At 42.5% G+C, this 25,885-nt stretch overlaps 1 protein-coding gene across 5 annotated transcripts in view; it reads right to left on the bottom strand.

Annotated features, from left to right (window-relative positions):
• Nucleotides 1–25,885, bottom strand: part of CNTN5 (contactin 5) — a 2,626,638-nt gene that overhangs the window by 10,408 nt on the left and 2,590,345 nt on the right. For all 5 annotated transcript variants that reach the window (XM_029602387.1, XM_029602386.1, XM_029602389.1 and 2 more), the window contains 3 exons: nt 16,153–16,339; nt 15,600–15,712; nt 711–879 (listed from right to left, as the gene is read on the bottom strand). In XM_029602387.1, coding sequence (XP_029458247.1) covers nt 711–879; nt 15,600–15,712; nt 16,153–16,339 — 469 coding nt within the window. The remainder of the gene's footprint in view (nt 1–710; nt 880–15,599; nt 15,713–16,152; nt 16,340–25,885) is intronic.

The following is a 25,885-nucleotide window of genomic DNA, read 5'->3' as shown; positions in this document are numbered from 1 at the left end:
GAACTTGTTTCTTTTTCCCCACTAGGAAAAACTGGAATATAGTTGCCACCACTAATCCTAATCTGGGATCTTTTTTTATTTTTATTTTAGAAAATTACCATTAATTGGGACAAATAGATAGGACATCTAGCAAGAGAGTTAGAAACAGGCAGGTTGATATTTTGAGGTATCAACCTAGTACTTTTACTTTTGTTGGTATCATGCAGCAAGAAAAATCCATTAATCCAAATGCAAATAATAATACAATCTTTTTCAGTAAGCGAAACAAAAAAAATGATAGCATATGCTCATTTCAGTAATCTACGGTACTCAACAATATGATTACATAAACAATGTGTATGGCCCAATTGCTTTTTTTTTGTTAATAGCTGTTTAATTACACTAGAATGGTGTGGCTAAAGGAAATTGTATTAGCTACTCACCAAATTACAAAAAATGGCCTCTATTCTGCAAAAATTTGAAGATATACTAAATATTTTAGCCAACAATAAATCTTCACAGGCACAATTGAGTATTTCTTGCCCTATTCCGAATATTTTTTCTTTTTTCTTTGCAGCCTGAGAAAAGAATGATACCCATCAAATATTTCCCAATATTCAGATATTTATATGACTTAAGAATATCTGAGAATAGAGGCCATTTTGAATTGCTAAGAGGATGTAAGGTGGAATATTTAATCATAGTCACATCTTGGGAGTTCTAAAACATACCTGTAAAAGATGATACCCTGATTTGGGAACTGGCTGTTCCATCCCCTCCTTCACTGCATGCTCGAACTTCGATGATATAAATTCCAATATCAGGAAGATGTACCTCTGCAGAAGTTTTTTGAGTTTCTATGACTTGATTGTCGCTATGTCCTTCTTGTCTGTACAAAACCTATGAATTATATAATTTTTTTTATTAACTAGTAATGTCTTCAGACTTCTGAGTTTTGGAAAAAATATCTTATAATGCAAAAATTATTCAAGTATAGCATATTAACATCAATTCTGGGATAGAGAAATAGATTCTAATTAGATCCATTCCAGAGTATTCTTGTAGACTAACTGAAGTCAGTCTATCAAAATGAATTTTCTTTTAGTTCTAGTGAACATTTGGTTAAAGGCATTGCAACTTGATGTATACGAAAGTTCACAGACAATTCTGTACAAACCTCAGTGACAATTTTGGACTTAAAGATCAAATATTGATCTTCCATTCCAGAAAAGTCACTAAAGATCATGAGGTTTGAGGGAATTTCTGCAAAGATATGAGAAAATAAGGCATAGGTCACTGTGGTGTCAAGTCCATGGAGATCTATACCTTCTATTTAGTTCATGTCAAGTTAGAATTTGCATATTATTCTGCATTTTATAGTACATGTATCAAAATCTCTATGCAGGTAATTAGTGAGGTATTGTCAAGTGCCCCTAGGCACTGTAGGCAGAGACATGGGCAGCCTTCATGGAAAGGGATTTCCGATGCTCACTGCTGGCATACGTCTACCACAAATTGATTAGGAATCAGACAAGGAACTGAAAAAGCTTAGTTAATTCTTCTTTGTACCTTTATAGAGAACAGTACAAGGAAAACACACAATAAGCAAGGTCAGAAATCACAGACCCTTAGAAGAATCACAATATCCGATACAGGGCTCCAGAAACTCAGGAGCAAGGCAGCATAGCACAGCAATCATGGAATAAGCAATCAGCATCAATGAACCATCAGGGAACTCGATCCAGGGTGGGGAGGAACTAACCTGTCCATAAGAGCTGGTTCCTGCTGGGCCAATTTACGCTGAACCCTACTGGGACAATCAGAACAACCACCAGGCTGCACAGCAATCCTCAGGAAGGCCAATAGCTACTCCTGGAAACATGGCACCTCATAACCACCATGGGATACCACTTCCAGACTGCCCTGGACCTGACAGGGCAGAATGGTGCAGAGTTGCCCTTAGCTGAATCATTTTTATACGGTCCAGAATCTTCAAGTATCAAGTGCAAAAACTGTGAAAAGTTTTTAGAGAACTTTTTAGAATAAATTGTAGAAAGACTATGAATGTAGAACAAAAGAGAGGAGCATACCATCTCTGCCACAGCACCCCTATGTGAGGCTGCTGCAGTGGTTGCTGCCTGTTTCTGTATAAGACCGAGAGTCCTAGAGTATGTGTGGGTCTTTTAGTTGGATGTCAGAGGGAGAAGAGTGTTTCTTTTGAATTCCTTTTTTTTTTTGGCTTTGGAGAAATCCTGGACCCAGCACAGGGGGACCTTGATTTGTGAAAAATTAAGAGACGTTCTTGTTTGGTTTTCTTTTTGATTGAGGATAGTATTATTCTAGTTTGAATTTTCATGGAAGGGTTTTTTTCCCCCAACCCTTCCTTCCCTTTTCAGCCTTTGGGATTGGCTTTATTTTAATTAACTGATTCTCCCAATCCCAGAAGATTCAGCACCACAAAACAGAAGCTTTGGGAGAATATTTATCCAGTGTCCAAGTGGAGAAAAAGGAGTAAGGAACAGGAGAGGCGTGTCACTCAATTGGTGCATAGAAATACCTATTGGATATTCAAGGAGAGATTTTGGCGGTGCACTTCAGGTACAGAAAGGAGAGAAAGAGACCAGAGGAGGAGTAAGAATTGATACCAAAACAGCTGATCCAAGTTATGGCAAATGGGGAGTAAACTGGGTCACCCACCCGATCAGTATGTACATATTTCAGGAGGAAACCCCAAACTACCCGCGAGTAAGAGAGGGATCTGGCTGGTCCCTCAGTGTCGAAGAAATCACAGATTTACCAAAAGTAAATTTCATGGAAAGAGATTTGTAAATCGTGACGTTTCACCTTTAAAGGAAATTACCAATAAAGTTGTGCTAGAACACCAGCTGTGAGTCCAATATGATTATTGGCACCAACTAAAGTGAGCATTGAATGATGCCCAGGAAGTTATCTTCTCCCCCTGTATTCTGGGACTTCTTAAATTGTTCAAGTGATGAAGAGAGCATTAGCTCTAGTGTGAATGTGTGCCATTGGACTCCTATGAAAGGACCCTAGTCTGGGGTTTCCATACATTTACACAGTGCAGTGAATCAGTATTTTATTAATATTAAAAATGGAAAAAGGATGCTTACTACCTCAGCAACCAAACTTTTTCAACACATGCTCAATTAGGCCTCCTCCCAGGGCTACTTTTATCATTCCAATCAAAGTATTACTAAAATGTTGATGCACTGTATGCTATATAGATATGAGTTTGGAGCTGCTTTAGTTTTACGCGCTATTCATGTTTCATGTTTTTGTGTGTACATCCTAATCGTTGAGGAGAATGCATTTTTACAGACTAGATTGTATAACTAGGTTTAATTCAACCATTATATTTGCACTGATATCCCTACTGTTTTAAAAAGTGCCTAAGGATCATTAATGACAAAGAGGATGGTAACTTTTAAACAGCTGCTTGGACGCACATGTATGCGCATATGCCGGCTCATGCTAACGGATGCAGCCATTATATAACATAGGCGCGTATATGCGCGCATTGTATAAAATAGACTGTACACGCATACATGTATGCACATGTACGTGTGGCCATATAAAATTGCACACCCCACCCATTTTAGTAAAAAAAGGTTTGTTCGCATACCAGGAGATGTGCATGGTCGCACGCTTTTTAAAATCCACATGGTGCGCGCCGGCCTGTCTTCTACGCGTTATCTCCTGGCTTCAGCGGCATAGAACTTTAAAATTCATCTTAAAGTGAACAACATTATTTGAATGAAACCATTCTCAGGTTTCCTTGAAGCATAAATTGATGATATTCCTTTAAAAGCTACCCTAAGTTACCTTTTCTTTAGAATATGACAAAGATTTGATATTTCAGAAATTTGGTAAAAACAAGGGAAGGTTGTTTTGTAGTCAACAGATATATATTTTTCCTAATGTCTCTAGGATCACACAATCTTATAGAAAACAAGTTTTACAATTGAAATGAAGAGTCGTTAAAGAAGCTACATTTTTCCTGAAATATCCATGTAAATGTCTTGTGACATATTAGATTTGTTTTTAATGATCCAAGAAATGGTGATTGGTGGTCTAGAAATTTTAAAATAAATAAATCTAGAAACCTTTATCAGTGATAAGGTTGTTGTATAGACTGGATTGGTATTTACCTCCTTTAACTTTGATACTGTTAATAATTTGTATGATTATTGTTATGGAAATAGACTTCTCCCATTTAATGTGAACTATGATGTGATTATTGTGCAGCTATAGGTGTGTATATACTTTTTTTCTTTGTGATTTTAATATTTATATTAATAAGAATATTTATAATATTTATATTATAAATTATATTATAAATTATATTATAAATTATAATATTTATATTAATAAGAATATTTATAATATTCTTGTGTTATTTAATTTAATGTAAATGAATAAACTTAATACAATTTAAATAAAAAACCAAAAAATATCTCTCAGAGCTTCAGCATAGAGCCAACCAACATCATGTTAGGTCATTGATTCAATACCGGTTCAAAAGAAAGGTTTTCCAATACCGAAACACCAACACTGCTTTCTGAGGTACCCAGTGTCCATCGAAGGAGTCAATAGAAGTACATAAGAAACGTAACCTTACTTAGCTTTAGAGATCTCACGGAAACAGTATACAGAGCTATAACTGCAGAGGCCCAGAATGTTGTTATGGCTGCGTGTGTAGAAAATGGTGGCATAGGTGTCGGAACCAGTATGGTACCTTTCATCAGTGATTCTCAACCTTTTTTTGTGTTGTGGCACACCCAATAATGGGCTCACTAACACCATCACCATCTTCTCTTCCCTCTCCCCCGCACTACTGGCAATATCACGTTCCCTCTCCCTCTACACCTTGGAATTATCACTCTCCCTTTCTAATCCCCCCCACCTCTGGTGTGATCACCTTCTCTTCTCAACCCTCTTCCTTCCACTCCCTGGCAACATCATCATCTTCTCTTCCCTTTTCCCCACCCCGCTGGCATCACCTTCTTCTTTTCCCACTCCCTCCACATCCCCTGGTATCATCAACTTCTTTTCCTTTCCCCTGGCATCATCACCCTCCCTCTCCCTCCACTCTCCTGGCATCATTACCACTTTTCTTTCTCTCCCTGTTCCTCCACCCTTCTGGCATCACCAACACCACCACTTTCCTTCTCCCTCCACCCATATGGCATCATCAAAACCTTCTTTTCTCTCTCTCTCCCTCCAACCTTCTGACAACATTTTCATCACCACCACCTTCTCTTCCCTCCCTCCTGATATCATTACCTTCGTTCCTAACTGATGCCCAAACTCTTTCCCTTCACCCACTGGCATAATCACCACCTTCTCCCTCCAGCCCCTGGCATTATCACCACTTTTTCCTCTTTATTCCTCCACCTCTCTGGCACCATCATTACCTTAATCTTCCCTCTGCTTCTACCCTTCTGGGATTATGACTTCTCTCCCCTGGCATCATTACCACTTTCCCTCTCCCCTACCCTTCTCCCTCCATTCCCTGGCATCATCACCACCTTGACCCTCCACACCCCTGGCATCATCACTTTCTCTTCCCTTCCCTCTCTTTCTATCCTTCTGGCATCAGTACCACCTTATCTTCCCTCTCCTCTGCATCATCACCTTCTTCCCTTTTCTCTCTCTTGCTCTACCCCTTGTATCACCACGTTCTCCCTCCACCCTCTGGCATCATCATCACCTGCCTTCCTTCTCTCTCCATCCTTCTGGCATCATCATTTTCAAGGAGCTGGCAGATGTCTGAGCAGCACTTACCTGGTGCTGTTTCTTCCTCCTCTGTCGGCTTGCCTCTGCAATAATAACAGCACAAGGCCAGCATGTCCGGCAAGACTAGAGAGAGCTAACAGAGAGGGAAGCAGCAGCAGGAGTAGGCGCTGTTCTCTGACCCCCCTCTGCTGGCAGGAGGACATTCTGCAGGCAGGAAGGAAAGAAATAACAGAGACTACCGGCGGCTCAAGTTTTCATATTTGGCTCTTCTCACGGCACACCTGCAGGTCAACCATGGCACCATTTGGGAAACACTGCCTTACATGCAGGTATGACTACAAATACCCAGAACTGTAGCATGACTGCAGGCACCTCATATAATAATATAAGGGTGTCCAGTATTGCTGTATGACGGCCAGTATGGAGGGCATAGGTATAGCTGGCCAGTGTGGCAACATGACTGCAGATGCCCCAATATGGGGTTATCACTACAGGTGTTTCTTATAACGATATGAATGAAGATGATCAGAATGGAGGAATGACAGCAAGCGGCCAGTATTGTGGTATGATCGCAGGTGATTTAGGCACTAGCAGGGCCTGAGGTTTATGGTCTTTAAAGCATGAGCTACACAGAACAGACTTCATTACTTCTGGGCATAAAATTTAAAGCATGAACTATGGGCTTTCAACTAGAATCTGAACTTTAAAACATGAGCTTCATGAACTTTAGATAATGAGTTGTACAGCATAGATTTTACAGCCTTTAGGCTTGAACTTTAGAGAATAAGCTATAGTGCATGAGTCTTAGAACCTGTGCTTATCTTTGTATTTCTTTTTTCATTGTTTCCAAAATACATATAATTAGAAAGCAAAATGAAAAGCCTGCCAAAAGTTGCTGACTTGACAGACTCTGCTGCTAAACAGAAATAGAGATGGACGGGACAAAATGTTCATTTTATGTCTCTTGCCTTCCCTTCTTCCCTCAGCTCATAGTACAATTTGTACCAATGTGAGACTTTTCTCAGGCTTATGCTAAAATAGGCCAATGAAGGTCTAGGCAGTTAACTCCTGGAGTTAGGTGCCTAGATCTGCCCAAATGAAAATTTCACCCTGCTGAGCACTTACAGGTAGACAACTATTTTTACTACCGTATGTGCACACATTTAAGCACCTTAAAAGTGGGTTGGAACAGAGATGAGATGAAGTCTGGGAAAGTAAGTTAGGCACTCAGTGCTGATTTCAAGTGCTGAGTACCTATTTGGCACCTGAATGTTGGTGAATAGCAGGCCTATTTTAGGTGCCTATTTTCAGCTAAACATAGGCACTTAAGTTATGTGTTGAAAACAGGCATCTACATTTAAATGCTCAGTTTGTTTTTAATATTAACCTCTATGGTATTATGCATTGAAGGAGTCTCCTCTTGAGCCGAATAATCACTGTGCAGCACAGAATATTTGAATATATTATTTAACAAAGCATTTTCTATATGCTTCAGAGTTTGATTGGAAATGCAAAATGCACACAACGAAATAAACAATTTAGTCTTAAAGTCCTGCAAGAGAATAAGCAATTTATATATTTTATGCAATATTCATCAGTTTTGTTTGTCTTGGATTATGTACATATACGAGTAGAAAAACTACCCTCTCACATTATACAGTGGAAACAGTGTTTTCCCCCCTTGAAAAATAGAAATACATTGTAAAAGAGTTTTACTATATGTAACTTGTTTTTAATAATGGTAAAATGCCCCATGCTTGCTTTTTAAACAACAGCTGGCTGGTATAAGCTGTATAGTAAGATGTATTAAACAACCATTCCTTGGCATGATTGCTTTGCTTACTCTTTATTTATTCCACTATCAAGTTTGTTAATATACTGTGTTCTATTCTAACACTTATTTTGACAGCTGATTACAGAGATTCACAAGTCTGTGAAAAATATTGTTTATGTAAGTTCCTGATTGATGTTCACCTGAGACATGATTCACTAAAGTAGCTTTCATCTACAAAAAGGGAAATATCAGCTTTAGGATAGGATGGGCACTCCCTGCACAGAAAATCTGTAATTGTGAGATGTCCTGGAGGGTTAAAAGTTTCCAGGGATATTGCTAAAGTAATTTATTTATTTAAAACATTTATAGGCCGCACAATCCAGTGTTCTCAGTGGCTTATAATAAAACAGAATTCAAAAGAAAACCAGATCTGCTAAAGCTGACAATCAGTTCATATTGAGGGAACTTCTGTTTACAAGCCATTATTCCAGGACAGAACTGAGAGTCTTGCAATTCCTGAGCTAGAAATCAATCCAAATCTTGGCAACAGTCAGAGTTAAAAGAATCAATGAATGCAATGCGATGTAATGAGCCAGCACTAGAGAGGAGCATGTTCATTAGCCTGACTAGGAGTTGTCAATCTCCTGAACTGGAAAAGTCCCTTGGGAGGAGCTTTTGGAGATTAGGGAAGGGATGTGCAGCTTTAAAATTTTTGTTTCAGTTCATTTTTTCATGTTGCTTTTTGGGTTTTTTTTTGGTTTGTTTTAATTTTGTTAATGAGTTTAGGATGTTATATAGTCAAAATAATCCCTCCAAAACTTCTAACCCCACTTCCTGCCTGGCAAAAAGAAGCCAAGAATCTGTGTCTATCCAGCTGGGCACACCCTGACCTAGCTAGGGCTTCCAACCTTCACTCTAGACTAGCCTGGGGCTTGGCCTTGGACCTACCTGTCTAGACCTGCTCAGGACGCTCCATTTGTTGTTTTATCTGTAAACTGCATTGAACAATCCATGCATAAAGAGGTCTAGAAAAGTTTTTAAATAAATAAATAAATAAATCTGATCCCCACTCCTGTCCATTAAAATTGTCCATGGGCCAGCGACTTCACTAGCCCCCATTTGTTTATTTAGCATTTCATATGATCCACAGATACCAAAAGTATTTTCAATGTGGAGTACAATGAACACTCATAAAATAACAAAACACATCACAAAAATTATACAAGATATTTAAAAAGCAATAAAAGAATATTTCAACAAGACTCCACTTTCAGAAGTTGGAAGGGCAGAAGTGAAGCCCACTCACTCCTGTGCTCACTCGTAGTGCTTTGAAAATGGCACCAGAGGCCTGCAGGATGGTGCCAAAGTGACAACATTTTAGCATTTGTTTCAGGGACAGTCAGCACCATTACTAGCCTTTTTTCAAACCAAATCCATGTTACATTAAGGTACAGAAAGTATCGTCCTACCCTAGGGGGCTTACAATCTAAGGGATTGTTTACTAAGCTGTGATAGGCAATTTTAGTGTGATAGCGTTTATTGTGGCAATTTCACACAATATTTCACCCAAAATAATGTGCATATTTTAATGAGTTGCTTTTGCATGCAAAGCAGTTCATCTATAATTAATTTTATGTAAATAAAACAAAACAGTTTGCCTCAAAAAATGCAAGCTGCATTATTTTACGGAAAGTTAGCTTCAACTCGTGGCCACAGTTGCACAAAGCTGGTTGATTTTCACCACAGTATTTATGCCCTCAGAATATTTCAGTAGGGAAAAATTCACATAGTCTCCAAAGATGATCTGTCCATTACTGCAGATTTGGAAGTCCCTGCTGTAATTTTCCCCTCTGTGGAAAATCCAACAGGCTACTAAATGACCCCTTCTGTCTGTACCTTTACTAATGGAGAGTGAAGTCAATTGTGCAAGGTCACATTAAGCATTATCAGTACCAGTGGGATTTGAACCCTAGCTTTCTTGGTTTTTAGCCCACTGCTCTGGCCACTAGGCTACTCTTTGAATGTATACAACAAGAAGGACAAGGAGAAACTGGAGCTATTTATTTGCTCATGTGAACCTTTAGAAATGGTGCCAATAAAGCAATATATCCATAAAATAAGCTTTACAAACATGCAATTTTGTACCACAGTTTTCCTAAATTAGTGTAAAATTTTCATATTTGTCCATCTTGTTGCATATTATTTTTACATAACAATATCAATATGATTTAATTTGAAACAGCACATTAATTAGGTAATTAAGATCCAGATAGGTAATAATATTAATATGATTTATACCAGACAATCAGGAGGTATAAATTACAAATGTCAAAATGTCAGACAGTAAACAAAATATAAGTTTTCTAAGATAATTTTCTTAAAATTTAGGTAATATTAGTGCTAAAAGTTTATAATTGTAGTATTCATTTTTAATACTGTGATATCAATGCAAGATATTAATGAATCTCTTTCAGTGAATTGACATGTGGGAGTGGTTAGAGTGACAGAGAGTGATTACTTTTTCAATCCTCTAAAAATGTCTTCAAATGAATTTTATTACACTTTGAACCTTAACCTTGTCACACGCAAAATAATCATTACTTGCAGGGTTATGTGTTGTATGAGTCAACAAAAAAAGGAATTATTATTAATTATAAACAATAAAAACGAGTGAATGATGTCAGATTCAAGGACAGATGATATGAGTCGAGTGATAAAAGAAAATATGTCTGGTGCTGAAGAAAGCAAAACAATTGACCATGGGATAGTCACTACAAAAGCTGTCTGGTCACTGTCTTAATTCTTCAAGCAAAGAGATATTTTATCTAGAAAGTATAGAGAAGGTTAATGGCAAGAGTATGACAGAAAAAAATGAAGGGACCTTGGAAAGTGAGATGAGTTGTGTAGACTCTCCAGGTAAAGTTTACAATGCTAATATACAGTATTTCACAGTGACACAGAATCTTACATGCTCCTCACTTCCCTCTCCAACCCAAACAGAAATGACAACAGAATTTCCATCACAGTTCATCAACTGGGATGGTCCTGGGGAATGGAAAATGCCATGAAATCATAGCCATTTTACTTATGTAATTGAAAAGTTCCAGTTCATGTCAAAATGAATGATCATGATTTTCCAAAAGATGCTGAAAACCATCATTTCAGTACATTTAACTAGATAAAAGGAGAGGCAAGATGGCATCTGGTGAGAACATGCAGCTCTGAGTTCCCGATTCTAACACAGAACATCAAAGGTTTTTAAGTTATTTATTGAATTTAGATGGTGAAGAGGAAAGGAAAGAGACATATCTTCCTTTCTGCCAATTCCTCAATGACACTAGTGGTAGTTGGCTTGATGGATGCTTTCCTCTTGAATTCAGCATGGGGGGTGGGCACAACAGTTATAATACAACATGGTATTGTTAGTCTTGTGCTGGTGATGTCAATGCTGTCCTCTAGCAATTTGGATCCCCTTCCACATGCTAAGGAAGTCTTAATTGTTCTAGAGAGCCGAGTTCAGCAAGATGGTTCCTTGGACTTTGTTGGAAGTACTCGAGTGGAACAATTAGCATTTTCTAGAGATTGTTTGTAATAGCTTGAGTCAGAGGAGATATTGGGAGCAGAAGATTTATATCAATCATTACATATTCACATGAAAATATGGAAGGATTAAGTATTCTAGAATTCATGATGAGGTATTGCTTGGGCAAATCTGGCAAGCTTCACTGGAGTGTAGGGAGATATCTCATGTTTACCACTGAATCATCAAATATGAATCATAATAGCTAAGAAACTGACAGTCCCCAAGCACTGTCACAGCAAGAGAAAGAAAACTGCAGTCTCAGTGAAAAATGAAGAAATTTTGTCCTGTTACACTGAAGGATACCTTCTCTAGATGTTCCTGTTTGCAGGTTCCTATGTCAATAGGAGCAAAGCAGACAGAGAGACAACTTAAGCCCATAAGCAGGGAAGAGCTCAGTAACCCACATTCAGGGGGAACACTGAGAGAAGAGGATCACATTGCTGGTGGCTGAAAGGAATCAGTAAGTTTTTGCTTGGGACATTGTCTTTTTTAAAAGTTTTGGGCAAAGTTAACTATCTGGGAATATTATTTAGTGTGTTTGTGCCTTTAATAGTCAGAAAGGCAGTGAATAAACAAGTTAGACTGTTTGTATTTTTAAATAGTCAGTCAATAAGGTAGCTAGTAAGCAGTAGGTAGTGTGTTTATTTTTAAAAGTCTGCAGAACTGAGTGTTTGTGTTTAATACAAACTGAGTGTTTGTATTGAAAAAAAACCAAACACAAAAAAAACACAACCCCCCCCCCCAAAAAAAAAAAAAAGTAGCCAGAAGCTAGAAATAAGCTAGGAGCAGTGTATACCTAAGTAAAAAAGTTGAATAGTTCAGCTCAGTTACTCACCTTGGAAAGGTGTTGAGGTAGTGTGATTGGGTTTGAATAGGGACCAACATTTGTTAATCAAGAGAGCAGTGAGTCACTCTGGCTGACTAACTGAAGTTAGACTGTTTGTATTAATAAAACTGAAAATGTCATAATGCCTCTGTATCGCTTCATGGTGTGACCGCACCTTGAATACTGTGTACATCAGCCTTTCAACTGTTTTCGATGGGGGGAGAAAGGCTGATGTGCACAGAGCAGGAGAGAGACCTTGGGGTGATGGTGTCTAATGATCTGAAGACGGCAAAACAATGTGACAAGGCGATAGCTAAATCCAGAAGAATGCTGGGTTGCATAGAGAGAGGAATATCGAGTAAGAAAAGGGAAGTGATTATCCCGTTGTACAGGTCCTTGGTGAGGCCTCACCTGGAGTACTGATTTCAGTTCTGGAGACCATATCTCCAAAGCGACAGAGACAAGATGGAGGCGGTCCAGAGAAGGGCGACCAAAAAGGTGGAGGGTCTTCATCGAATGACTTATGAGGAGAGATTGAAGAATCTAAATATGTACACCCTGGAGGAAAGGAGGAGCAGAAGTGATATGATACAGAATTTCAGATACTTGAAAGGTTTTACTGATCCAAAGACAACGACAAACCTTTTCTGTTGGAAAAAAATCAACAGAACCAGAGGTCACGATTTGAAGCTCTAGGGAGGAAGACTCAGAACCAATGTAATATAATTGGTGGTGGCATGTGATTGCAAGGGCTGAGGGAGACCTCATTTCCAATCAAATGGGGTGCTCCACCACCAGCATCCACAAGGGAGGACATGGCCCCTGATAACTCCGGGCTCTGGGCTATGAGTAATGAGATTGAAAGTTGTCCAGGAAGAAGAGAGAGCTCAGAAGGGAAAACACTCACCTTCCCTTTGCGTTTGGGAGGCATAAGAACATAAGAAATTGCCATGCTGGGTCAGACCAAGGGTCCATCAAGCCAAGCATCCTGTTTCCAACAGAGGCCAAACCAGGCCACTGGAACCTGGCAAGTACCCAAACACAAAGAAGATCCCATACTACTGATGCCAGTAATAGCAGAGGCCATTCCCTAAGTCAACTTGATTAATAGCAGTTAATGGACTTCTCCAAACCATTTTTGAACCCAGCTACACTAACTTCACTAACCACATCCTCTGGCAACAAATTCCAGAGCTTAAGTGTGCGTTGAGTGAAAAAGAATTTTCTCCAATTAGTCTTAAATGTGCTATTTGCTAACATCATGGAGAGCCCCCTAGTCCTTCTATTATCCAAAAGTATAAATATCTGATTCACATCTACTCAGTCAAGACTTCTCATGATTTTAAAGACCTCTATTATATCCCCCCTCAGCTGTCTCTTCTCCAAGCTGAACGGCCCTAACCTCTTCAGCCTTTCCTCATAGGGGAGTTGATCCATTCCTTTTATCATTTTGGTTGCCTTTCTCTGTTCCTTCTCCATCGTAACTATATCTTTTTTGAGATGCAGTGACCAGAATTGTACACAATATTCAAGGTGCGGTCACACCAGAGGCATTATGACATTTTCAGTTTTATTAACCATTCCCTTCCTAATAATTCCTAACATTCTGACATTTTTTGACTGCTACAGCACACTGAGCCGACGATTTTAAAGTATTATCCACTATGATGCCTACATCTTTTTCCTGGGTGGTATCTCCCAATACGGAACCTAACATGTAACTACAGCAAGGGTTATCCATAATTCACTTAGCCATAATTCAGTCAAGGAAACAAATTGAAGGAGAGCAAGGTGGGAAAAGCTTTGCTCATTAACCTCATACCGCAATCTTGTATCCTCCTCCAGCCTCATTGGTTATGAATGTCTGGTCTGGTGCAAACATATGCAGCAGCAGTCCAATGGGGAGAGAGGAAGGCAGGTGTAGGAGCTCCGATCTTACTGGCACTTCTCTGTAGCTGAAACACCCCCACCAAATGCTGATGCCTTGTTAGTTATGAGGGTCCAGTCTGGCAACGTCTATTGACACACGCAACAGAATTCCAATGGGGAGAAAGAAAGGTGGGCATCTCACAGTCTCAGTCTTACCGGTATTTCTCTGCAGTTCAGACACCTCCCAACATAATCCATTTTCAACTGGCTCTTTACTACTGAAATATGCTATAAATCTACACATTTCTTTGGATACAGAAGGCTTATACTCAAACGTGACACAATATGTGCATGATTTTACCTTTAATGGGAAAATGCTCAGTGTACTGGAAAATAAAATTCTATACTTTGCATAGGTATATGTAAGCCCACCCTCCCAAGAGGTCACCTTCTCAACTCTTGGATGCATTGGAGTGACTCTGCCAGGGAGAGGACCTCTCAAAATCTATGGGTATCGTGGGCTGGGGGCAGTAAAACCTGCAAGCCCAAAACTGGACTAAGTAGACTCACAAAAATTCTAATGTCTCTACACCTCAACTGTGCTCCGAAAAATAGTAAATTTATTTTAAAACACAAATAGTTAGTAGGAAAATCATCAGGTTCAAATCACAGTCCATTTCTATAGTCACTTCACTGGTCTTAGTGGTCAAATCACAAAATCAGAGTCCATTCTCTTGTTCTTTCCCAGATGTTACTCTACTACTTTTTGTTTCTCTCCCAGAACCTCTGAGGTCCCATATTACTTCCACACAGTCACTTTCCACAGTTTCTCCTCAGGGCAGGTATTTTCTTTCCTCCCACCCCAAAGTCTCTCTTCCAAGGTCACTCTTCTGCCTTCTCACTCTCAAGAAATACTTGACTGCCACAGACAACTCATCCTCTTCCTTAGGCAGAAGCAGCTCCCGGCCTCTGTGGAACTCCTTGCAGATAACACTTCCCTTGGGCTCTGCAGGCTCCGACACATACTTCTACTCCACTTCAACCTCCAAAACCTTGGACTCCTCCAATCTCTCTCTCTCTGTCACTCAAATCCTTCTACTCAAACATCTCTCCCCAGGGGCTATGGGAAACATCCCAGACTCCATACTTCAGATATTTCACAGCATCTGTATCTCCTCTAGATGAAGGACTGGCTGTGTCTGCAATCATTCTTATGGCATGAGCTCTCCAGAGACTCCCCTTACGGAGATTCCTTCCTCAGATGACCAGCCCTTTCCCCACATGCAGCACTTCCTTTTATACTAATCTCATACCTATTGGAGTAACACTGCCATTCATTCATTGGCACATGACTCCAGGCACTTGACACCTGATTCTGGAAATTTCCCCATTGTAACACATTGCACAAAATTTTAACCTTTCTAACCATAGGTCATAGTAATGTATAGTATCATTACGCCATCTAGTGGCGCTAGTGTCACATATATTTCTGAAGAAAGACTATGCTATTGTGGATTTAATACTTATTTCAAAAAACACATTTCTGCTTAAGATGTTAAAAACACTTGGCTCTAAAGGGATTAAAATAATAAGAAATGGTGATCATATAATACTAATTCGGAGGTCTAATAACAGTATAAGCCTGTAAGAAAACTGGAAATTTTGCTGACTGTGAAATATTTTATAGATCCTTGAGCTGTACATTAGATTTCTAAATCAACATAGGCTAATCTGATTAAATGAACAATGTGATTTCAAATGTATGCATATTGTCATTGTTGGGGCCAAAGAAAGAAGACAGGAGACTTTACCTTATATCCCATTACATCTGATTCATTTGATAAAGGTTGGACTGGCTTCCATGCCAGCGACAACTGGGAACCAGCTTGCTCCCATGTAATGTTTCCTGGAGGCTGGCTAGGAGCTGGAATGGAAAAAGAAATGTCAGAATACAATTAAATGATTCTCCATTTTAATCTCAGTCAATATTTTATTTATTTATGATTTTAATGGTTTGTCATGGCTATGTATTTGTCCATTTGGAGTCTGAAAACATATTTTGTTTTTTTGCTCCTGTAATGTTAATAACTACTCTACTGAGCATATACTATAAATCTGAATACTTTTCTCTCACTTGGGTTCAGAAATTCTTAGACATGTTTCCTGAAAAGGTACAATAATCATTGTATATGAATGAAAGATATCCCCTGTCATTGTCAGAATTTGGATCTAAGCATTGTGGAGAAAAGACATTTAAAAACCATACACTAAACCTTCTGTGCATATCAATGGCCTCCAGTTAAAAGCAGTTCTTAAAATGTCGAGACTAATATTGTTGTTTAGGAAAAAATATGGGTCACTTACGGGATTTCTTAGTGCTGGCCCGAGCAGTACTGCTAGGTGGCCCATATCCTGCATTGTTGTATGCCCTCACTGTTATGTGATATAATGCATTTCCTTCCAAGCCTGACAGAATGATGGATGACTCATTTCCCTCAGTTTTCACTTTTTCTGTGGCTTCTTCTTGCTCCATCTCTTTCCAGTAACTAACCTGCCAACAATGACCATACAGATGATTAATTCTGGGACTTATGAAGTTCTCTCTCCATTCTTGTTTATTTTCTTTATTGGACTGTTTGGATGTGGCTGGCTATCCTGTAGTGAGGAGGTCCTTTCTGTCAGAAAATTACCAGAATTTTTCAAGCATGTAGGGACTTGCTTGTGTACAGCTATGCATATTGTACAGTTGCCTGAATTCAAATTCTTACATTATCTCTCATCACATCATTGAGATGCAGCATATCATAGCCTGCTGGCACAAGGCAGTGCGAATGATCAGCTACATGAGAAGGGAATAAATGCTGACAGAAAGTCAAGAGTTCTTTAAAGTACTCAAGGAGAGTTCACCTCTCACAGGTCATCAGAAACATTTACCATTCAATCCCCAAAAGCTTTGAGGGAATCATCTGAGAAAGTTAACATAATTATTTCATTCCTGGCCCTGCATGACCATCAGTCACCAGCTCTGCAACAGTACGATGAATAAGGGATGACAGAACACCAACGAAACATATGGATATGGTTAATTTTGTGGGAATGTCATGTCTTTGGAGAGAAGGAGGGAAGGGAAATTCAACATCAGTTAGTCAGACGAGGACATGTTTCTGTCAGACACAATTTACAGAGACCTCCCAAAGTCATAATGCCCTTAGCTGGTAACAAACACAATTATTAAAATGCTTATTTTTATTCCATTATGGTTTATGAGAAACTGCCACTCTGTAACAGGAAGAACTCTTTACCTTATTCCCATTCTTTCTATGTTTTCATATCACCTGAAAATAACAGTGGTGTATTGTTTGTACTGTAGGAAATAAACAATTTTTCTATTCAGTTTACAAAGCACAAATGATGACTCAATGAAATTTTCCCTCTCTTTTGCTTCCATTACTCCAATTGACATGTGTCCCTCCCTGGAAGAGCACATAAAATATCAGAGGGTCTGGTGGCAGCTATGGAGCACAGCGCTGATCTTTCGGTAGGGTTTAATGGAAATTGTGTCAAACATATGGCGCAGTAGGGATGTGCATTCGTTTTAAACAAAATAGACAATGGCAACAAAATTGTCTATTTTGATTGTTTCAGGAGCACTGCGAAATAAAAAAATAGACATTTCTTAAAAATTAGTATTTCGTGTTAGTGCGCACTAATAGGTCTTGGTACGCACTAACTGGATATTAGCGTGCACTAACTATATAGTTAGTGTGCACTAACTGAAAATATTACCAATAAGTTTAAAAGTGTGAATTGTGGGAGCAGTTTGTCAGCTAGAGGTATGGTTCTGCATTCCTATTGGCTATCTCCTTAGTTACTTGTTTGTGTTGCCAAAGTTGCAAGGTGGTATTTGTGGGGGGATGGCCAGTGCCTAGTAACAAATGTAAACAAACAAGTGATATAATAATACCATTAAGTTCTAATCAGCAAAAGCAAAAGCATTTAAAGCAAATGCATATTTTGCATTTGCCAATATCTTTGTAGTTTAGTAAAAGGGGCCATGGCATTTTGAACTCCCCTGATGTGTGCCTGTGTGTTTGGATGGGGGAGAGGTGACAGCTGAGAGAGAAAGTGACTGAGGTGCATGTATGGAGTGACAGGTGGAAGAGAGACTGGTTAGGGTGATGACTAATGAGAAAGGCAGTTTGGTGTGTGGGGGTGACTGGTGAGAGGGAGAGTGACTGGGGTGACTGTATAGTGTGTCAGGTGAGAGACAGAGACTGGTTGAGGTTGTGACTGATGAAAGAGGGGCAGCCTGGTGCGTGTGTGAGTGACTGGTGAGAGGGGGAGTGACTGGGGTGACAGATGGGATAGAGTTTTGCGACCGTCGCTGTCCGACGTCTCCACTCCGCCCTCCTTACTTCTTTGGCGACTCCTCCTGTGGTTGACAGACATTTGGCTGCTGCGGCGTCTTCCTGCCCTCCTCTCCGGCATCCCCGGACCGGCTTGGGCAGTGCCTCCCGCCATGCTGTTCAGCTGCCTATGGGCACACGCGCCACATGGCCCTGTTTCAAGTACCTTCAGTGGCGCGAATCTCAGGGACATCCCCCTGTAATGACATCATGCATCCAGGATACAAATAGCCTACGCGTTTGCTAGCTTATGAGTTAGCAAGGGTTTCGGTTCGGTACAGTACGGTTTGAACCTAGCTACTCTGCCTCCACTTGGACTACTCTAGTGGGGTACCCGTTCCTCGGGGTCTTCTCTCTCTTTTCTCTTTCAGGTCGCTGTCTGGAACCGGTACTCACTCCTCGAAGGCCCATATTCCTAGACTTGCTACCTGGACTTCACTTCTGCCTGGAAGACACCGCTGCCTTTACCATCTGTGAGTTACCATCTATCTCTCTCAGAGCTGTTCCCTGGAACCAAGTACTCACTCCTCGAGGGCCTGCCTTTACTTCAGCTCCTGTGCTCCTCACTGAGAGACCGCTGTGTGAGTACATTACCAACGAGGTTCTTATCCTGAACTCTGCATACACTGCTGCTACTCACGATATCAGTTTCTCTCCAATACAGCACAGCCATTGTGGGATCGCTGTTCCAGAGCCTGAAGGACTACAAGCCCAGCCGGGCAATATTTCAGCTCACTACCGCCACTTCTGGTGGCTCACCATTACTGTCTAATAAAAGATCTGATTGTGTGTGTATCCTAAGCTGAGCCTGACCTGTGGCCCCTCTCGGGATCTTCCCCCATGGGCGTGGTCATCTGCCACAGAGTCCAGAGGTCCACCCAATATCCTCACAAACAATAACAGATTGCTAACTCCATGGATCTGGCATAGCTCAATGCCCTGCAGGCCATACTGGGCCTGGCCCTCCGCATTTCGAAACAGCAAGACGCATTGGAGAAGCTCACTTCAGCGTTTCACCAGCTGCACACACAGAAGACCCAAGGTGCTACTTCCAGCAATGAAAGTCAGTTACAGGAAGTAACTAAAGACTGCTATACCGCTGTGTGGCTCCAGTTCGTTTCTAAGGAGAGATTCGGAAGACCATGGGCTTTTTAAACCAGTGCTGCATGCATTTTGCTCTACAGCCTTCTCAGTTCCCTACAGCTTTCTCCAAGACTACTTATATCCTTTCCTATCTGGATGGAAGGGCCTGTCTTGGGCGTCTACACTGTGGGAATGAAAGGATCTTATTTTGCAGGACTTAGATGGATTTTTGGACTTATTTAAATCCGTTTTCGTTGATCCTGCTCGATCACTGGCTGATTTTGTGAAAGAGTTTAAGACTCTTGCTACAGAACTCTGCTGGGATCCCAAATGCCTGAAGACCCTCTTCTTCAGAGGCCTGGAAACTCATTTAAAAGACGAGCTGGCCGCTCGTGAAACACCTGACTTGCTGGATGAACTAGTGACTTTGGCCATCGGATCGCTCACCGGCTTTATGATGAGCTGAAAGAACTCCGGCCTATTAGAAAACCTCATCTGAAAGAGGCGAGTGCTAAACCTGCACCTCAGATGGTTCCAGTAATTCCTGCTGCCAGTGAAGATGAACCGATTCAACTCGGTTGCGGATATTTGACTTCCAAAGAGAGAAGACTTTGGAAGAAGCATGGGTTATGCATGTACTGTGGTCAGTCGGGCCACGATGTCCCTACATGCCCAATTCGTCCGGGAAACGGACGGGACTAAGTTCTGCAGAAGGACTGTTCTTAGGCCTTACTATGCCCTCTCCTCCGCTCTCTCACCCAGTCTCCTTGATCTGCGGACTGTCTACGGTTCAAACTCTTGCCCTAGTGGATTCAGGGGCAGGAGGCAACTTTATTTTCCGACGTTTGGTGGAACATCTGAGGATTCCCCTCGTCAACTTGAAAGTTCCGCTACTTCTATCCTCCATCCATGGAGAGCCCTTACCGGGCAACATGACTTGCCAAACTATACCAGTGACTCTCTGCACTGGAGCTCTCCATACGGAGCCAATTCCCTTCTTTGTGTTAGAGAAGGCCATGAACCCTATCGTCCTGGGGTTACCCTGGTTGCAAGTGCACCAACCCCAATTTGACTGGGCATCTTTGGAACTCTCCCGCTGGGACCCAGAGTGTCATGGGAGGTGCCTTAAGGAGACTGCTCCTGTCATCTGCATGCCTACGACTCCAGCGATGCCGGGACTGCTGCCCCAATACGCATCCTTTAGTGATGTGTTCTCCAAAGAAGCTGCTGATATTCTTCCTCCGCATAGGTCCTATGACTGTACCATAAGACTGAAACCCAATACTGAACCTCCTAAAGGACGTGTATATCCTCTCTCAGCAATTGAGAACAAGACGATGTCTGAATATATTGAGGAGAACTTACAGAAGGGGTTTATCAGACCATCGAAGTCTCCAGCTGGCGCAGGCTTTTTCTTTGTGGGGAAGAAGTACGGTACCCTACGTTCTTGTATCAATTACCGAGGTCTGAACGAGATCACGATTAAAGACCGCTACTCCCTGCCTTTAATCTCGGAGCTGTTTGACCGGCTTCAAGGGGCCAAAATATTTTCAAAACTCGACCTGAAGGAGGCCTACAACTTAGTTTGCATTCATAGTGGCGACAAATGGAAAACAGCCTTCAACACTCGAGATGGCCACTTCAAGTACTTAGTGATGCCTTTCGGCCTGTGCAAAGCACCCGCCATATTTCAGAACATGATGAATGACATCTTGCGGGACCTGCTGTACAAGAGTGTCATGGGATACCTGGATGATATCCTGATCTTCTCCCAGGATCTGCCCACTCACATTGAAGATGTCAAACAAGCACTCTGCCAACTCCGTGAACACCGGCTCTTCGCCAAACTCTCTAAGTGCAAATTTCACAAAGACTCAGTGCTTTTCCTTGGTTATATTGTGTCTAAAGATGGCTTCCAAATGGACCCTCACAAACTTGAGAGTATCAAAAATTGGTCCCAACCTACCAGCCTGAAGGCCCTGAGACGATTCCTGGGGTTCACCAACTATTATAGAAGTTTTATTAAGAACTACTCTTCTTTAACAGTACCCTTGACCAAATGACCCGCAAGGATGCCAATGCTTCCAAATGGTCTGTGGAGGCCATTTTCGCGTTTGAGAATCTTAAAACTGCCTTTTACACGGAACCATGCTTGCGGCATCCTGACCTCAACAAGCCCTTTATCGTTTAAGTTGATGCTTCAGATGTCGGCGTGGGGGCCGTATTGAGCCAGACGGGAGACTCTAAAGCCTTACGTCCCTGTTCCTTCTTCTCACAATGATTCTCCCCGGCCGAGAAGAACTATGGGATCGGCGATAAAGAGCTCTTGGCGATAAAGCTTGCATTCGAGGAATGGCGGCCATGGCTCGAAGGCGCTCAAAATCAAATAACCGTATTCATGGACCACAAAAATCTAGAGTATCTCCGCCATGCGCAACGTCTTAACCACAGACAAGCCAGATGGTCCTTATTTTTTAATTGTTTCGACTTTGTGCTCAAGTATTACCCCGGAGACAGAAATACCAGAGCCGACGCCTTGTCACACTCCTTTCTCTCAGAGGATGTGCCCGAAGAACCTCAGGACATAATTAACCCGAAGAAAGTCATCTTGGCAACTACCTATTCTGTGCCCGCTGGTAAGACCATCGTACCAAAACACCTCAGGAAGAAGGTGCTTTTTTGGGCGCACGATTCCAAGCTGGCTGGCCATCCTGGTCAACGCCGTACCCTGCTCAAAATCCAGAAGTTATATTGGTGGCCTACAATCAAGAAGGATACCTATTCCTATGTGGCATCCTGTACCAACTGTGCCAAGAACAAACCTGCTTCTGGACAACCATGGGGTTTGCTGCAACCTCTGCCAGTTCCGGAACAGCCCAGGTCACACATCGTTACTGATTTTGTAGTCGATTTACCCCCTTTCGGAGGAATGAATACCATCTGGGTAACGGTTGATCACTTCAGCAAGATGGCACACTTTGTGGCGCTTCCTGGCTTACCCTCAGCCTTGGAGCTTGTGAAGCTCTTCATATTGCACATATTTCACCTTCACGGCCTACCTAGTCACATTGTCTCTGACCGAGGATCTCAATTCACGGCAAGATTCTGGAGGGCCTTGTGCAAGTTATTTGACATCTCTCTAGACTACACCTCAGCCTATCATCCTCAATCAAAAGGCCAAACAGAATGGATGAATAGAACTTTGCAGCAGTTCATTCGTGCCTACGTCAATTCCCATCAGAATAACTGGGCCGAACTGCTACCATGGGCTGAATTCGCCATCAACATCAACTGGATCAACACCTTTTGAAGTGGTATATGGACGCTCTCCAACACCGCCACTTCCACTGAAGCTCTCAGTGACGTCCCCAGCAGCTCAAACTACTGCTGATGAAATTCATAACCTGTGGGTTCAGACAAAGGACATACTGAACAAAGCGAGTGATCACGCTAAGAAGTACTATGACGCTCACCATTCTCAAGCTCCAGTAATCAAACTGGAGATAAAGTCTGGTTATCTACCAAACACCTCAGACTGAAGCTACCCTCCACTCGGTTCGCTCCTCGCTACGTTGGATCATTTCCAATCATCCAACATCTTGGCAACATCACCTATAGTCTGAAGCTACCATCTGGACTCAACATCCATAATGCTTTACACATTTCACTCTTAAAAACCGCTCATTCTCAGTGAATTTTCTTCCAAGACTCAGGAACCATCTGTTATCAGCGCAGAGCATGACCTTGAATTCAAGGTTGAAGAGATTCTTGATGTCCGAAAAAGAGGCAAAACACTTGAATACCTTCTGTTCAGCTGCCAAAGGGCGCACCACCACACGGCCCTGCTTCAAGTACCTTCAGTGGCACGAACCTCAGGGGCGTCCCCCTGTAATGACGTCCTGCATCCAGGATACTGTTGCATTCGTGCCTGTTTCTCGCCCTCACTCCACCCTCTTTACCGCTGTGGCGACTCCCTCCAGGTCTGATGGATGGCTTGCTGCCGTGGCGTCTCCTTGCCGCTTCTCCTCGGAATCCCCGGGCTGGCCTGATGCTGTGAATCCGCCATGTTCCAGATGACGTAAGGCGCGCGTGCACACTCTAGAGTTTGTACCGGCAGAGGCGTGAACCTCGGGGGCGTCCCCCGTAATGATGTCACCCGCCTCCAACATAAAAGGTCTTCTTTCATGCTTACGAATCGAGTTAGCAAGGACTCGAATCATACTCTCTTGGATACGTTTCGCCCAAGCTACTCTGCCTCCTTGAACTTCCAAGGGGTACTCGCTCCTCGGGGGCCTCGCTCTCTTTTCTTCTTTCAGATTGCTAGATGGGATCCAGTACTCGCACCTCGAGGGCCTATGTCCCTGAATGCTCAGAAGACTCCCTACTGCCTGGATGCGATTGCAGATGTGATCACTGTGAGTTCTATTGCAGATAAGAACTGGTACTCGCTCCACGAGGGCCCATGTTTCTAAAACTGTAGACTCTCTTCTGTCTAAGACGTTATCGCAGGTACAGAGATTGTGAGTGATTATTGCAGATTGCAGATAGGAACCAGTACTCGCCTTGTGACTCCTGTTCCTGGATATACTGAAGACTCTCTGTTGCATAGAAGCCATTACTGATATATACAATTGTGAGTGTATCATCTTCTACTGGTTATGTATTCAGCATATCCTGTCTACTCACTACCTATAGTCTCTCTCTACAGCTCAGCAAACCCAGAGATCGCAGTTCCAGTATCTGAGGGACTTCAGCCCTGCCGGGTACATCAGCTCACTACTGCCACCTCTGGTGGGTCTACTACCTGTCTAATAAAAGAACTATCTGTGTCTGTCTCCATGCTCCAGCCTAGCCGGTGGTCCCTCTCAGGGTATCCTCCTGGGGGCGTTGTCATCTGCCATCGGCCCAGGGATTCACCAACTTACATTGGGTGCTCTTCCCCACACTACAAGAGCTGTACCGTAACAGACTGTCACTCTGTGGGGAACCAACCCACTACAGATCAATAACTCCACCTACGGAATATTATCAATTGCTGCTCCTCCCCTTCGGGGAGCACCATTGAACAGATACAAACAGCCTACGCGATTGCTAGCTTACGAGTTAGCAAGGGTTTCGGTTCAGTACGGTACGGTTCGAACCTAGCTACTCTGCCTCCACTTGGACTACACTATTGGGGTACCCGCTCCTCGGGGGCCTCTCTCTCTCTCTTTTCTCTTTCAGGTCACTGTCTGGAACTGGTGCTTGCTCCTCGAGGGCCCATGTTCCTGGACTTGCTACCTGGACTTCACTTCTGCCTGGAAGACACCGCTGCCTTTACCATCTGTGAGTTACCATCTATCTCTCTCAGAGCTGTTCCCTGGAACCAGGTACTCACTCCTCGAGGGCTGCCTTTACTTCAGCTCCTGTGCTCCATACTGAGAGACTGCTGTGTGAGTACATTACCAATGAGGTTCTTATCCTGAACTCTGCATACACTGCTGCTACTCACGATATCAGTTTCTCTCCACTACAACACAGCCACTGTGGGATCGCTGTTCCAGAGCCTGAGGGACTACAAGCCCAGCCGAGCTTGTAGTCCCTCAGGCTCACCATTACTGTCTAATAAAAGATCTGATTGTGTGTGTGTCCTAAGCTGAGCCTGACCTGTGGCCCCTTACAGGACCTTCCACCATGGGCATGGTCATCTGCCACAGAGTCCAGGGGTCCACCCAATATCCTCACAAACAATAACAGAGAGATTGGTTGAGGTGGTGACTGGTGAGAGAGAGCCTGGTATGTGGGGGTGAATGGGGAAAAGGGTAGTAACTGGGGAGGCTGTATGGGGTAACAGGTGGTAGAAAGACTGGTTGGGGTGGTGATAGGTAAGAGAGAGGCAGCTTGGTGTATGTGGGAGTGACTGGTGAAAGGGGGAATGAATAGGGGACTGTGTGGGATAAAAAGTGGTGGTGGGGGGGGGGGAGATACTGGTTGCAATATTGACTGGTGAGAGAGAGGCAGCCTGGTGTATGTGGGGTGACTGGTGAGAGGGGGAGTGACTGGAGTGACTGTATGGGGTGATAGATGGGAGAGAGATTGGTTGAGGTGGTGACTGGTGAGAGAGAGACAGCCTGGTATGTGGGGTGAATGGGGAAAAAGGGAATGACTGGGGTGGCTGTATGGGGTAAAAGGTGGTAGAAAGACTGGTTGGGGTGGTAATTGGTGAGAGAGAGGCAGCCTGGTTTATGTGGGAGTGACTGTTGAAAGGGGGAATGAATAGGGGACTGTATGGGATAACAGGTGGGGGGGGGAGGAGAGACTGTTGCGACATTGACTGGTGAGAGAGAGGCATCCTGGTGTGTGTGGGGTGACTGGTGATAGAGGGAGTGATTGGGGTGACTGTATGGGACTGACAGGTGGAAAAGAGACTGGTTGTGGTGGTGGTTGGTGAGAAAGAATCAGCCTGGTATATGGGCGGTGACTGGTGAGAGGAGAAATGACTGGATTGATTATGGAGTAACAGGGGGGAGCGAGATTGGTTGAGTTGGTGACTGGTGAGAGCAAGGCAGCTTGGTGTATGTGTGTGTGTGTGTGTGGGGGGGACTGGTGAAAGGGGGAGAGAGAGGCAG

This window comes from Rhinatrema bivittatum, chromosome 5 (assembly GCF_901001135.1).
Source record: "Rhinatrema bivittatum chromosome 5, aRhiBiv1.1, whole genome shotgun sequence".
NCBI classification, from domain to species: domain Eukaryota; kingdom Metazoa; phylum Chordata; class Amphibia; order Gymnophiona; family Rhinatrematidae; genus Rhinatrema; species Rhinatrema bivittatum.
This window is presented reverse-complemented; position numbering and strand designations above follow the sequence as displayed.